Source organism: Natrix helvetica, assembly GCF_964273705.1.
Source record: "Natrix helvetica genome assembly, chromosome: 1".
In the NCBI taxonomy this organism is placed as follows: domain Eukaryota; kingdom Metazoa; phylum Chordata; class Lepidosauria; order Squamata; family Natricidae; genus Natrix; species Natrix helvetica.
This window is the reverse complement of record NC_138548.1, coordinates 112,384,974-112,401,372: the sequence shown is the minus strand read 5'-3', so window position 1 is coordinate 112,401,372 and position 16,399 is coordinate 112,384,974. Positions and strand designations below refer to the sequence as shown.

The following is a 16,399-nucleotide window of genomic DNA, read 5'->3' as shown; positions in this document are numbered from 1 at the left end:
CAATTACTTATATATGAGGGAAGTTTTCTTTCTATTATATAAATGGGTTGAACAAAATGAGTTTGGGGAGATCCTTTCAATTATTGACAGGATTTTGTTTGTTCTTTCAGAGACACCATGGATAGTGTAAAGCAAAGTGCAGCCCTGTGCTTGCTACGATTATACAGAACGTCTCCTGATCTGGTGCCAATGGGAGACTGGACATCAAGAGTTGTGCACCTTCTCAATGACCAGCACCTGGTAAGCACAGCTGAATATGTTCTCTAGTTGAAGGTTTTCTCCAAATCATATCCAATGTATGAGATGTTCCAAGGAAACAACATGGATTGCCCACGTCCTGCCCATACTTTGAAGAAGTTTTTACTTTTGCATTTTTGGCCCACAGAAACTGTGGCTCTATTAGTTCTGCCAAAATTGTGCAGCAGAAACATTTTTTTTTAATCCTATGCATCTACTCATTAACTGGGAATTAAGGAATACTCTCAGATTACAAACTGCCTATTCATGGACAATGCAGGCCAATTCAAATTAGGCAGAAGCTCTGTCCCAGCTTCCCGTTTTATAATTAACAATAGTACCTCTGTTTTGTCTGGATTTCATTTCAGCTTGCTCTTCCTCATCCAGTCCATTATTGAACTTAGGTAAGGTTCAAAGTATCAATACTTATTTGGAACTGGATGATAAAACACAATAGAGTGGTTTGTTATTGGTTACCCCACTTCAAAATTCCAGATGACTTAGATGTTTGACAGCACAAGGTATAAAAGGAAAGCTAGAAGGTAAACAATGGTCCCTCAGCACCACCTTCTGGACATGGCATGAGAAGGTCTGGAATAACTTAAAACAGGTGCTTCTGAGGCCAATCCACAGTTGGCCAGGAAGAATAACATGGGGGAGGAACAGGATCAAATATTGCTGGCACCTACGTAGATTTTGCTTTGCAGTATCCCTTTTTCTTGATAAGCTAATTTTAAAAAGGCATGTTAAATCTTTAATGAGCCTCAAATACCTCTGGAAAGTATCTGATCGATGAATGTTGAGTTATGCTATGAAAAGTTTTTACTTGTTTATATTTCTTACAATTAAGAGTTTAAAAATAATCACTCGAAATAGAGAAAGAGAGTTACTTTTAGGTGGCCCTGTTGTTTAATTGAATTAATAGATTTACCACCTAAAGTCCCATGTGAGACATGTGTCACATATGGGCAGCTGTGGTCTTCATGGGCAGCTGTGAAGCTGAGGATCTTGTTTTGACAGCCAAGCTTACAATCCTGTAACACCCATATCTATTTGCACTTGCCCAGATTGTGACAGTATTTTGAACATACCTTAACTGTCAAATCTATAAGTACCATCACAAAATGAAATTCTCTTTCACTAAGCTTATAAAATGGAATATGAAACTTGATGGTATTCTTTGCGTGTGATAATAACATACTGTGCATATGACAGATTTAAGCCTGTAGGTTGTAAGGGAACTTATAAAATTGCTTTTTTTCCAGGGTGTGGTTACAGCGGCTACCAGTTTGATCACTACTCTGGCACAAAAGAATCCAGATGAATTTAAAACGTCAATATCTCTGGCTGTTTCCAGACTTAGTAGGGTAAGTAGATTGTTGGCTAGACAGAGTGGTGGAACAAAATAACTCTGGAATGTAAAAGAGGATAATTGATTAGGTTAATAATTTCAAGTTCTTACCTGCAAAATGAAAGTACAGTTGATCCTGAGGCCAATCTGACTATGTAAGTTAACTACAAACGTCATTGTTGGTTTACTTACAGTAACCATCTTAGCCTTTTTAATGGATTTTGGTAACTTATCTGTGAGTCTCAAATTTGTGGTGAGAATATATTTTCAGCCCATCCATTCTTATTATTAGATTTTTATGTTGGCTTTTATTTATTTTGTTCAACTCAAAATGGCAAATGTACATAGGACTGCTGCCTCCTATTTTCTTCCCTATAAAATGTACCTCTTAAATATAGGTATAAACAATCCTAAGTATACCTATGGAAAGTCACAGTGTAGTGGTTAAGATATCAGGCTAGAAATTGAGTGACTATGAATGCTAGTCCTACCCTAGAGTGGGACTTTAGCTAATAAGTTTCGCTTAGCTCTAAGAAAGAAGCAAAGACAAGCCACTTCTGAAATTTCTCAAGAAAATGCCAAGAATCAAGACTGAATCAAACGCATAAAAGTATATTTAAACATTAATTATACATATCTTTTATTCAGATTATTCGTCATTTGTATGGTCTTAACAACTGAGGTATTTAACATAAAGCCATTAGCTTTTTAATTAAAGAGTCTAGGAAGTTCATCTATTTTAGTCATTGGACAAAGAACCAATAATACAAGTTGAATAGCATCTGTAGATTCTATTGTATTGTGCTATTATATTTTTAAACTGTGTGAATAGTTCATTTGGGCAATGAACTATTAGTTCAGTGATGAGGAGTCTTTCCCTTCCTGCTTTGAGTCGTTAGTCCAGCCTCCGTTGTGACATAAGCAGTTGTGTATCCCTCTTCCATTAGCTGAAAAATTATTGGAGAGCAAAAATAGCCTAAAAACCAACAGATGGTGAGTTCTAGTCCCCCTTTAGACATGAAATTTGGCCGGATGACTTTGGGTCAGTCACTTCCTCACAACCCAAGCCAACTCACACTACCTAGAACTATATAAACCTGAGTTATACAAAATAAAGACAGAATTTAACAACAACCACATTAAGAATGAGAATATATCAAGAAACAGTTATGCATTCGTTTGCATTTTCCAGTCTGTTTTTCCCAAGAATTGTGTAAACTAGTAGCAACTTATGTTAAAACGGTACCTGTAGCTTATTTTTGCCTTTTGTTTGCTCTGAGAAGTGCTTGAATGTTTATTAATTTCTGGCACACCTTCCACTTCATCAGTGCTCAAGCTTGTGTGTTTTATTTTCTTTAATTTTAATTCCTGTTTTCTTAGACTTCATTACAATTCAGAATCTGTATGGTGCATTCCCAAGGCTTACAAAATGCCACCGAAAAGTAACAGAAAATTTATACTTTCAGATTGTGACATCAGCATCTACTGATCTCCAGGATTATACTTACTACTTTGTTCCTGCTCCATGGTTGTCTGTGAAGCTTTTGAGATTGTTGCAGTGCTATCCTCCACCAGGTAAAGTAATGAAAAACTGTTACAGTTTCACGCTTCCTTTAATTAGCAAAAGCATTTGAAATGTATGTATGTGATCGTGGAGATTGCAATGTATAGAAATTAGAATAGCTATGTGCATGCTCACATATGCTCAAAATCTCCTTTTCCTCTGAATCCAAATTACTGTAGAGTGATGGAGGTTGTTGTTGTTTTAAATAAATACAACTGGCTGAACAAGCATACCTGATTCTCAGTATTTGGAACAAATACAGCTTGGCTGAAACAACATTACCTGGGTCCAACTCCTTTAACGAACACTCTTTGGCTTGGTTTACTGCCATCTGTCTATTTTAAACAAGTGATTTAAATGAAGGCATAGATGAAATTCTTACAGATTTATAGGAAACAAAAAGCCCGAAGAGATCCCTGGCCTCATAAAAGACAGAACAAAGATTAAAAGCAATTTCTGGGTCAAACCTTCAAGAGGCAATTCAGCCTCCATAAGTTCAGAAAATATTCAGCAAAGAAGTACAGATTGGAAGAGACCAGGCATGGTAGCAGCCACGGTGGCGCAGTGGTTAGAGTGCAGTACTGCAGACTACTGCCAGCTGCAGTTCAACAGTTCAAATCTCACCGGCTCAAGGTTGACTCAATCTTCCATCCTTCCGAGGTGGGTAAAAAGGGGACCCAGATTGTTGGGAGCAATATGCTGACTCTGTAGACGGCTTAGAGAGGGCACTGTAAAAGCACTGTGAACTGATATATAAGTCTAAGTGCTATTGCTTTTGCTGTATGTGGAAAAAGACACTCTGGTTAATTTCAAGTGGTGCATGAGCTGCCAATGTGATGTCACTATTAAAATGCAACCGTAAGATGTGATATCAAACACATATTTTCCAGAACTTGAAACAAAACTTACATCACATTCTACACCCTTCTGGTTGCTTCTGGAATATAATTCTATAGTTCATCACTTTTAAAAAATTGTTTACAAATTGGAGAAATGCAAAACGAGAAAGGAATTTGTGGAACTGCCCAGTGAGAAGCTTCTGGGTATATTTGTCTTGGAGATCTTAAGATGAATGAAAGATGCAATTAGAGTTTTCAGATAACTGAGGTTTGCCATTCAGAGGCAAAAACAAATGCACACAAGCACAATGTTAGGTCAAAAATGGCAGGAAAACAGATTTGAATTAAACTTCAGGCAAAAATATATATTCTTGTTAAGCCAGTATAAGCTTTCTTGAATAGTAACTGAATATTCTTGGAAATGCTAAGCGGAGACTAGATCATATCGTAAGTGCTATATTTGCTGTTCGTGTTGGAGGTCACTTCCAGATAACATCTGGAATAACACCTCCTGCAAGTATTACATTCCTGAGTCCCATATGTGCATCTTGCTCTTGTGGGGGTCATAACTATTTCAACAATTTGAAAAGAAATGTCCTCCCATTGTGTCAAAACATGATTGGCTGGGAACTATTCCTCTGCACTTAAATTCAGTTTGTCTTATTTGTCTCCAATATTGTCAAATAGTCTAACCCTAATTAGTTGTAATATAGACATAAATGATGACTGTTGGATTATAGCTTATTAAGCAAGGATGGATTTCTCAGCATTCCTGATCTTATTTACTCCTTATTTTTCCTGATGCTAGTAAGCAGACTGGAAAGAATCTTTCTCTGCTATTTCCATTTTGACAAATCTACCCAGCTCTGAGGAATTTACAGTAGTGCCACAAACTTGAGCATTGCATGGAAGGTGCTGTTGTTTTTTTCACTTAAAAATGTAACTTTCTGCATTTTTCCACACATAGGATTGGAATTATTTAATGCTGTGTATTGCATTGAAGCTAAGAGCTGCTTAGATCAGAAATCATTAGGTACTCTATACTTGCAGGATATGTTATTCCATGTTATCTGGAAACAGCACTGAGTTTTTCAATGAAACATTTAAAGGTCAAATTGTATAATTTTACATTGTTCAGCGAATTTGCCTAATGAGTTTCTTTCTCCCAGAAGACCCTTCCGTTCGAGGACGTCTCACAGAATGTCTGGAAACTATTCTTAACAAAGCTCAAGAACCTCCTAAATCGAAGAAAGTGCAGCATTCAAATGCAAAGAATGCTGTATTGTTTGAGGCAATTAGTTTAATTATCCACCATGACAGGTAAGCTTTGGAGGAAAACTCTGTTGTGAAAACTGCCGTGGCCTTTTAAAACAGCCCTGAACTGTGTAATTGCATGTCATTTCAAAGACCTGTTCAGTGTCAATTTCCAACTTGAACCTTACCACATTGGAAAAATCAGGAGCTGTTCGAACAACAATTTAAGTGATTCAAAAGTTAAGCCAACAGGGATCGTTCATGTTAGAAGACACTGTAACCTGCAACACGCCACGGGGATCTGGTCTTTCTCCATTCTGTTGCTGGTACCTGGATTTGTATTTTGTCTTTCTTTAAAAACGAAAAAGGAAGCAAACATGCAGGGTGTGGAGAGATTAGTTGAGTCCTTTGTTTTACTTTTAAAACGAGCTCTCTGCATGCCTGAAGCATAGGGAAAAAGGAGTATATAGGAGCGGCTCTGTTTGCAACTGTTCCTGAACTAAACTTTGTTTTCATGGAAGACTTGCTGGTTGCTTAATCGTGGAACCACATGCCAGCTAACATAAGTTATGATTTCATATGGTTCCCTGCCTTAACCTCAATGTGGATTTATTTCCTGGTTTACACATGATCCAAAACAGAAACACATTTTGTTTAGCATGTTGTGTGAATCGGGTGCATATGCTTTCCTTTGAGAGGACATATATTTTTGAACTTGGCCAATCATTCTTGCTTTTGCTTACACTATTTATTATTAATGCATTTTCATCGATTAAAAACAGTGCCAAAATAAGGGATAGTTTGATGATGCTGGAATAGCATAATAAGAAAAAAATGTAATCTTATGAAAAAAAAAACCACAAGACTCCATTAAATTGTTTTTCTTGGATAAGATTGATTCAAACAATACAAGTAGCTCTTGGTCATAATTTTATGGTCCAAGGTTTTGTGTTTCTGTGGTTGCTACGGAAGAGACCATAGCTGATAAAAGATTTTTATGTAGCTACAGGTTTTAACTTGTTTTTTGTTACTCTATAAATGTGCAAAATGGCGGATGAGCTTTTGTGCATGTGTAAAGTACATTTTTAAAGATCCTTGTATCCAAGATCTTGGTTTCCATAGTTGTAGGACAGAACTGAATCTTTATGAAGAACAAGGGCCAACCGTACATAACTGCTTGGCAATTTTATGATATTATTTTGTCCTAATTCTTAAATTATGTGTGAAGCTGTTCACCCATGGATAATAACCATGTGTTGGTAGTATTGTACGATCACATGGGAATGTCAGATGTGATTTCCTGAACCAAAGAATGATCAGTCTAGATTTAGGATAGCATGTGGGATTCCTATGCCAATTACTATATTGATAAGCTCATCCAAAACATTTAATGTTGATGAAACAACATGGAAAGTAAATATGCCAACAGAAACAAGTTAACATCTACATTTATTGGTGACTGGAAAACCCTTATAACATTTTACATAAAAATTTTAAAAAATGAACTTTATGGTTTTGATCTTCAGACACGATAGAGTATAGAAAGAAGAGAGTCATGATATAACTTGGGTATATCAGAGAAGTTAAAATAAAATTGTACTTAACTGTTGTGAAGAATATCAGAAAATATTCTTTATGCTTTTATATCTTCCTTGTTTTTTTCTACTTTATTCTATTTTCTTTTTTTACTATGCTTTTAGTTTTTTCTATTTCTTTTCACGTTCTTTTTCTAATATAATTTGTAGTAGTTCTTATTCTTGATTGTGTGTGTGTGTGTGTGTATGTGTGTGTGTATATGTGTATATACACTGTGTATGTATGCATGTATATATGTATATCATGTATATATGCCATCACTAGAACATCAGGATTATACATAATTGACTGTATTACTCCAAAATGCATATTCCCAGCTCTTATGAAATGCTCTGTGAAAATGATACAGATAAAGCTTCCTGCTTTAAAATGAATTGTACTTCCTATTATTACTAACATTCAGAAAATATTAGCTGCATTTTTAATGCTAGTGAAGGTACCTTTTCCTTTTAATTCAAAACAATTTTATTGTGTACATGATGTACAATGACAATAAAGGCTATACTATCTATCAATGCTCTCTCTAATGCTCTCCAATATACTTGTGCTACTGACTCTTACAGTTTATTGACTTTTTACATTCTCTCTTCCGCCTAGTGAACCAAACCTGCTTGTTCGTGCCTGTAATCAGCTAGGCCAGTTTTTGCAACACCGGGAAACTAATCTTCGTTACTTAGCATTGGAAAGCATGTGCACGCTTGCCAGCTCTGAATTTTCACATGAGGCTGTGAAAACACACATAGAAACAGTGATCAATGCATTGAAGGTAACATTTGGTTCTGTACATTTTCTACAACCCTGATTCTTCTGCTTAATTGATTTTTATTTTATTTGTTTAAATCACTTACGGAGCTGCCTATTTTATCAGCTCTGGGCAACTCCCAATCAAAAGTTAAAACCGCATAAAAACAATAAAGCTAACCACATTAAAAAGAACAAAAACCCAGCACCAAATCAAAAACCTGGTATGCATTTTATTGGTTTTTCTAGCTCGTTTTCTCCAAGTTTTTAATTCAACTATTGTAGGCTATGAAAATGTTTTTTTTTTCTTTGCAACCTCTTTAAAACATTTCATAACCCACAATAAGGTTCAAGTTTTTTTCCAATTAGGCCATGCTTGAACTTTAGCTCCCATTCTGTTTTGCTGTATCAGAATTTAGCAAGTAGAACAATGCTGTGTTGGTAATTCTAAGAAGAGCCCTCTCTACCTATGAAGATGCAGAAAAGAGGGGGGAAAGTTAAGTGAGCAACCCTGAAGGAAGGAAGAGAAGTGAAAGTTTATAATACGGGAGTTCCCTGCTTACTGTAAATGTGTGGCTCCTGCATGATTAAAGCTAGGGCTGAATTTAATCACAGATAGACAATAATTTAGGAAGAGGACATTCATTCCACAGGGAGTGAAATTGGGAGTAGTTTGTACGCTCCATTCTTTCATCTTCCATTTTTCTGCTGTGCCTTGATTCCTCTTCCTTCCTTGCCTCTTCTCTCCATACTATTGGCCTGATCTGGCCCTTGCTATTCTGTTGTTTGAGGCAAAAAGAAATGAAAAGCTCCCGCCTACACCTTGTACAAATGGCCCACTTTGAATCTATCTTCAGAACTGAAGATGGAATATTGTCCTTTGCTGCACCTGGACATTTTCAGTTAGCTTGGAGGATGCTGAACAGGCAGTAAGACGTACAGCTTTCCTCTTCTTTGCTATTGCTATTGTCCAAGCAAGTACATTATATAGAGCTGACCCTATTATTAGGTTGGTGCATCCCATTTAATCCTCGATACTTTTTAATCCAGGGGTGTCAAACTCACTTTCATTGAGGGCCGCAGGGGGCCAGGGTGAGTGTGGCCAGGGTGTCCATGGCCTGCTTGACATCACTTGTGTCGGGGGCGCCTGTGGCCTGAGGGCCCTGCCAGTGAAAATGGGCTCCCAAACTCATTTGCGTTTTCAGATGCGACGGCTTCCTGCAACCCTCTGCCAGCGGAAATGGAGCGCGGGGAGGGGGGGCACAGGCCAGTCCTTTGCTGTTTCCAGGTCAGCCCTGTGGGCCAGATCTAAGCACCCGGTGGGCCGGATGCGGCCTTGAGTTTGGCCCTATTGGCCCCGGATGCGGCCTTGAGTTTGGCTTCTATTCAGCTCAAGAAAGATTTTTAGATAAGGAAAGATGCTGCCCTTTATTCTTTATTTCATCCTTACTTTAAAGAGTTTCTGAGGACTCTGTGCAATGTACATATATTTTTAATTCATTGAATCATCTTCTACTTTATCTTAAAATACCTGAATGCAACTTGAATTCTGCTGGCAATTATACGACTCTTTCACTGTACATTAATAGGCATTTTATGCCAAGTACTATTTAGACTTCTTGATTTCATGACAAAATTATTGATTCTGGTTCAGTTCTCAGTATCTCAATATTCTCAAAGTCTCATGGTATACAGACGTGTTTGAAAATTATTTTCATATCTTTCCCCTAATTTTTAATGTTATAATTATGATGCTACTTCTAGACCGAGAGAGATGTAAGTGTACGACAGAGAGCAGTGGATCTCCTGTATGCTATGTGTGACCGAAGCAATGCCCAACAAATTGTAGCCGAAATGCTGAATTATCTGGAAACGGCTGATTATTCTATTAGAGAAGAAATCGTAAGTTTTTAAAAATGTCTCTCAGCTTTCATTGCATGCTGTGCATGTAACATGACTGGGGTTTACTTTGTTTTAACAATCTTCATAGCATAATTTCAATAGCAACTAAACTTATTTAAAATATATATATAACAATGAAGTTAGAAATTGTTTTGGGGCAGGAATTATTGTTAGAGTTTGAAATATGATGCTCTGACACTTATACTATTCAGAGGAATAACTAACATGTAAGCACATTAGTTATGGAATGGTCATACATGGACTTTAGTGTTATAGCAAGAATTCCTTCCTATTGAATTCGGCATCATTTTTCTTCTGAACAAAAAACATCATTCAATTGTGTATTCAAACTGCTCATTGTGGAAAATTTTTTTCATTTGATTAGAATATTTGTAGAACTATGCTATATCAGGCCTTTGTTATTAGTTCAAAGATAAATGTTAATTTGTGTTGTACTAAATGTAATGTACTAAAAAAAAATTTGTAATTGCTTAAATAAGAAGGTAACCCATATTCCTTTTCCTCCCTCCTTCCTTCCTTCGTTCCTTTCTTTTTCCAGGTACTCAAAGTTGCAATTCTGGCTGAGAAATATGCAGTGGACTACACGTGGTATGTGGATACCATACTGAATTTGATTCGAATTGCTGGGGACTATGTTAGTGAAGAAGTGTGGTACAGAGTAATTCAAATAGTAATTAACAGAGATGATGTGCAAGGATATGCTGCAAAGACAGTTTTTGAGGTAAGACTATTGTTTGGCAGTCTTTTCTACCTGTAACCCATTGTACTCTATAATGAAAACAAACTAGTTGTGTAATTCATGAATAGAAGGCAAATTGTTATGAGGGGAAGTTATTTTAAATGGACTTTTTCTTTTTTACTTCTTCTATTTCTTCCTCCTTACAGTGTTTTATCAGTTGATTTTTTTTTAAAAAAAATATCTGGATCTAATACTTCTTCATAATTTTAGTGTTTTTAGTATCATCTAATGTTAATATGTACTTATGAAACATTAATAAGTAGCCTGTATAGTATTTTTGGGTAAATTGGGACAAGAGCTTTCTAGAAAAAGGAGAAATGGATTTGGTATCTGATGGTTTATTAGTTTTAAAAAATCTGCAGTGTGATGACTTTTTTGAAACTCTATTGTGCTTTTATGAATGTGTAACTTTACAAAAGGAGAGGCAAGGTGATATTAGAAATTCCAGACACTTCCATCATTTGAGGACATAGCATCCATATTGGCCTATTATAATTTTAAAGGTCTAATTTGGCTCCAGAAACCTTAGAGAGAAGCTCTAGGACTCATTTGTCCTGGGCTCCAGTATTAAAAACAAAATTCTTCTGGTTTGACAACTGGTCATACAGATCTCAGCTTCTCTATCCCAATCAAAAGCCAAATGGCACTTGTCAAGATCGTCTAGTAATGAAGAGTCATATACTTGGAACTCCGCCTTGACCTGAAAATGTATGGTAAAACCTTGCTTGGAGAGAGTTTTCATGAAAGTTATATGCTATTCTTAAGACAGTGAAGGTGTTCTTATTGCAGGTAACGTCATCTTTCATGTGTCTAACCCCCTAAGTAATGAATAAATTTTTTCTATCAAAAGCTATGATATTCAAAGGACCATTTTTTATTAGCAATGTGTTGGTCCAAGGTCATTGGAGGGAATAGTCAGACTCAAAAGCAGGCAGGAAACTCAATTTTCTATTTCTATCTTGCTTCTCCCCAACCCCCTTTTTCCTTCCAACTCAGTACATAGTTAGGGAAGGGACTGGACATAACCTCTAGCAGTTCAATTAATTGCTTGCAAAGGTTTTTTGATTGTACTGTAATTGTCAAAGTGCAGAAAAGATGTATTTAAGAATGGAACTTATTTATTAAAAATAAATAACTCTCTACTAAAGATAAATGAGCATTATAAAGGTGTTTAACAAGTGAAGTTGGTCTCCTGTGAGTATCTTGTAAATTAGGTGATAAATTATTTTAAAAGTGTTGATTGCAGAATAGCTAATAAACATTTTAAAACTGTGTAATCAATTGGGGAAGGTGGAGTTTCCTTGAACAGACTTCTCTGGTTGATTATGACCGTAAACTTACCCTAGGGATTAACTGTAATTATTAGGGGTGGGGGTGTTTATGGGTCTATTCCAGTGGTCGGCAAGTCGCGGCTCGCGAGCCACATGCGGCTCTTTACAAACTTTAATGTGGCTCTTCTGTGTGCCGGGCGCCCGTTCCCATCCCTCCTCTCGGGCACTTCAAAACAAGCGCCTCTTTCCCTTTTTTCTTTTCGACCCACAATGATTAGGGAGGATCCTGAAGTCGGGCGGGGACGAGAAGCGAGGAGGCAGAAAAAGAAACGGAGGCTAAGGAGCTTCCCCCCCGCCTCCTCCCAGAAAAAATCTAACCAGGGAGCCGGGCGGGCAGTAGCAAATTAGCCGATCACGCCGCGTGATCAGCTAATTTGCTACTGCCCGCCGGCTCCCTGATAAGATTTTTGCGGGGGGGGGGGGAAGCTCCTTGGCCTCCGTCTCTTTTTCTCCCTCCTCGCTTCCTGGGGCTCCACCAATGGGGGAGCAAGGCCCGCCCAGCGCCAGGCTTTGGGCTAACACAGAGGTCTGCAAAGTTGGCTGTTTTAAGACTGGTGGTCTTCAATTCTCAGAATTCTGGGAGTTGAAGTCCACAAGTCTTCAAGCTGTCAGGTTTGAAGACCCTGGTTTTTTTTTCTAAAGGGTTAGGGGTGCAAGGGTCTTGCAACTTGACAGCTTTAAGACTTGCATGCTTCAATGCCAGAGTTCCTGAGCCAACATGACTGGAGGAGGAATTCTGGGAGTTGAAGTCCACAAGTCTTAAAGCTGTCAGGTTTGAAGACCCCTGGGGTTTTTTTTCTAAAGGGTTAGGGGTGCAAGGGTCTTGCAACTTGACAGCTTTAAGACTTGCATGCTTCAATGCCAGAGTTTCTGAGCCAACATGACTGGAGGAGGAATTCTGGGAGTTGAAGTCCACAAGTCTTAAAGCTGTCAGGTTTGAAGACCCCTTGGGGTTTTTTTCCTAAAGGGTTAGGGATGCAAGGATCTTGTAACTTGACAGCTTTAAGACTTGCGTACTTCAAATGCCAGAGTTTATTGAAACTAAAAACAGTGTACCATCCTATGTATTTTCGGTTTTAAAAATGTGGCTCTCAAAATAAATTTCAATCGTGGTTTTGGCGAGATTTGGCTCAGTTGAAAAAAAAGGTTGTCCACCACTGGTCTATTCCAAAGAATGAATATATATATATATATATATATATATATATATATATATATGTGTGTGTGTGTGTGTGTGTGTGTGTGTGTGTGTGTGTGTGTACGTGTACGTGTACGTGTACGTGTACGTACATACGTGTGTTACAACCCCTGGTATGCCCAAATATGGGAGGAAGCTCACTACTATCTCTTTCTGTCCTTCGGCTCATTACAGAAAACCATCCAGGCAGAAAACCATATTTTTATTTTTAATGTTGCTCATTTTTCAAAATATCAGCTCAGCTGATAAGGAGGAGAGCCTGTGGCTTAGTGGCTAAGATTCCTGCCTAATATGTAATACAGCCCAGGTTCAAATCCCAGTAAGGGTATGGCTAGCTGATGAGAGCTAAATAGCTTGAAATAGATCTATACTAGTCTCCCTTTATTTATTTATCAGCACAAATACAACACAAATATAAAAAGGCAACATTAAAAATAAAAATATGGTTTTCTGCCTGGATGGTTTTCTGTGATGAGCCGAAGGACAGAAGGAGGGAGTAGTGAGTTTCCTCCCATATTTGGGCATACCAGGGGTTGTAACACAAATACATATTTATTTCCCTGGCTCAGCTGATAAAGGAGGAGAGCCTGTGGCATAGTGGCTAAGACTCCTGCCTAATATATAATACAGCCCAGGTTCAAATCTCAGTAAGGATATGGCTAACTGATGAGAGATAAATAGCTCGAAATGGATCTATACTAGTCTCACTTTATTTATTTATCAGCACAAATACAACACAAATATAAAAAGGCAACATTAAAAATAAAAATATGGTTTTCTGCCTGGATGGTTTTCTGTGATGAGCCGAAGGACAGAAGGAGGGAGTAGTGAGCTTCCTCCCATATTTGGGCATACCATCGGTTGTAACACAAATACATATATATGTGTGTGTGTGTGTTGTATTTGTGCTGATAAATAAATAAAGGGAGACTAGTATAGATCTATTTCAAGCTTACCAGGGGTTGTAACACAAATAGATGTGTGTGTGTGTGTGTGTGTGTGTATTTGGGCATACGAGGGGTTGTAACACAAATACATATGTGTGTGTGTGAGTGTGTGTGTGTGTTGTATTTGTGCTGATAAATAAATAAAGGGAGACTAGTATAGATCTATTATTCTTTTCATATTTGCCTCCACACGAGGTGTTTGTATATACACTTTCTGAATCTGTAATATTTTAATGCTTCCTAAATGCCTTTTTCAACAGGCTCTCCAAGCACCAGCATGCCATGAAAACTTGGTCAAAGTGGGTGGTTACATTTTGGGAGAATTTGGAAACTTGATTGCTGGGGATCCAAGATCCAGGTAAAAACACTATAATATCATCAGTAGCACAATCACACTGAGAGCCAGCTCAGGCCTCATATGATTAAGTGTGTGTTTGGCTCTACTTATCCCAGTTCTTGTCCAATCCCCTAACCAGGATACCATTACCGACTTTTATTAATTATCTCCAGCATGTAACCAGATCTTATTTAGATTATTTCTCCTTTTAAAGCAAGAGGTAAGCAATGTATTTGGGATAATTAATTGCTTACCTATCATTTTTAGAGATTTGATTGCAGCATACTAGTATCCTATTTTTTTTAAAAAAGAATATTTAAAAAATAAAGTTACAGTTAAAAAAACAAGTATGAGAATCAAGATAAATGTCACAGATGCACACAAATATAAGTTTGCCTGCCCCTGGTTTGAATATTAAAACAATATAAACCATTAGAACTGAATAGTAGTAGCATAAATTAGAAATTTAAAATGCCCAGCAGCAGAAGTGTCCTATATTTCAAAACGCAATATTAGGATTTTCATGCTGAACTCCGTCCCCTTCCCCCCATCAAACAAATCATTGTGAATGGAATGTTAGCTCTGACTCTGTTTTCTTTCTCTCACCAAGTCCTCTTATCCAGTTCAACCTGTTGCATTCAAAGTTCCATCTGTGCAGTGTCCCAACCAGAGCACTACTTCTGTCTACTTACATCAAGTTTGTAAATTTATTCCCTGAGATAAAAACTACCGTTCAAGACGTATTACGCAGTGACAGCCAACTAAAGAATGCGGACGTTGAGCTACAGCAGAGAGCTGTTGAGTACCTGAGGCTCAGTACAATTGCTAGTACTGATATATTGGTATGTATGTATGTGTGGTTACATATATTTATAGTTATGAACTTTAGCTCCAAAGACACAGTTCAGTTTTTTTAAAAATTTCTTAACAACTCAACACTTAGTGGTAACTTTGAAGGCAGTTGCATATCTGTCTTCAACAGATTGCAGTGACGTCACCAAGGCTGAACTTGGGTGTGTATGTGTGTGTGTAGATCTTAGGCACTGATAATCCAAGAGAGATCCACCTGCACTTAGCGATTTGGAATCAATGAATGTTGTGTAGGTAGTCCTTGACTTACAACCACAATTGAGCTAAGGGAGACATTTGTTCAGCGAGTTTTGCACCATTTTACGACCTTTCTTGACAAAGTTGTTGCGTGGTTAAATTAGTAACACGGTCGTTAAGTGAATCTGACTTCTCCCATGGACTTTGCTTGTCAGCAGGTCACAAAAGGGGATCGCGTGACCACAAGCGTCATAAATAGAAGTAGTTGCCAAGCATCTGAATTTTGATCCCATGACCACGGGGACGCTGCAATGGTCATAAGTGTGAAAAATGTTATAAGTCACATTTTTCAGTGCCATTGTAACTTTGAATGGTCACTGAGTGAACTGTTGTAAGTCGAGGACTGCCTGTAGTGCTGCACTGGCCAGCTAGTTAAAAGCCACAGCAGCAGCCTACTGTTCCTAAGCCAATGAGACACTGCTTTGTAGGTGTTCAGACAGTGCTGACACGAAGCAAGTACTTTTATGAAATTAGTGCCCTTAAGGGCAGGGCTGATTCCTTCAGTCACCTGCTGCTTAACACCTGAGCCATGGTGGCGCAGTAGTTAGAGTCCAGTACTGCAGGCTACTTCTGCTGACTGCTGGCTGACTGCAATTTGGCAGTTGAAATCTCACCAGGCTCAAGGTTGACTCAGCCTTCCATCCTTCCGAGGTGGGTAAAATGAAGACCCAGATTGTTTGGGGGGGGGGGTGTCAATATGCTGACTCTATAAACCCCTTAGAGAGGGCTGTAAAGCACTGTAAAGCAGTATATAAGTCTAAGTGCTATTGCTATTGCTTACACCTTTTCCCTTTAGAATGGTGCATCACTTCCATAGCTGCTAACTTGTTCAGCAGAGGAAAAGGGACAGTGGTAAGGTAGAGAAAGTGGAGGTAGTGAAGAAACAGGAGCTGTGGATGGTGATATTCCCACTGCTTAAAATCAAGTCTAAGGGACTGAACCCACAACTCCTTTCAATGTTATGGGAGCACTGAGTAGTGATTTGCTTACTTAGCCAAAGTAAGGGCAACCTCTACCTTCTTTCTCCCTTCATAATTTTTGGGGAGACCACTGCAACGATATACACCTCCACACCGTTTCTTGTTGACAATTTGTAATTGGTCCCACTTATAGTGGTGCCCCCTTTCAGCAGCATTTCCAGCCAGTTTCTACCTTGTCTCTACTGGTTGCTTTTGAACTATCTGTCCATGCCTATTTTCTTTGCAGAGCTCCATTGCCAAAGGGACTCCGAAGTG

General features: G+C 38.1%; 1 protein-coding gene across 3 annotated transcripts in view; it reads left to right on the top strand.

Annotated features, from left to right (window-relative positions):
* Positions 1 to 16,399, top strand: part of AP2A2 (adaptor related protein complex 2 subunit alpha 2) — a 61,885-nt gene that overhangs the window by 28,356 nt on the left and 17,130 nt on the right. For 2 of the 3 annotated variants that reach the window (XM_081937195.1, XM_081937197.1), the window contains exons 5-13: positions 111 to 240; positions 1,503 to 1,604; positions 3,055 to 3,163; positions 5,161 to 5,311; positions 7,439 to 7,607; positions 9,347 to 9,484; positions 10,044 to 10,226; positions 13,981 to 14,078; positions 14,668 to 14,899. In XM_081937195.1, coding sequence (XP_081793321.1) covers positions 111 to 240; positions 1,503 to 1,604; positions 3,055 to 3,163; positions 5,161 to 5,311; positions 7,439 to 7,607; positions 9,347 to 9,484; positions 10,044 to 10,226; positions 13,981 to 14,078; positions 14,668 to 14,899 — 1,312 coding nt within the window. The remainder of the gene's footprint in view (positions 1 to 110; positions 241 to 1,502; positions 1,605 to 3,054; positions 3,164 to 5,160; positions 5,312 to 7,438; positions 7,608 to 9,346; positions 9,485 to 10,043; positions 10,227 to 13,980; positions 14,079 to 14,667; positions 14,900 to 16,399) is intronic. The other variant, XM_081937196.1, reaches the window with a different exon arrangement.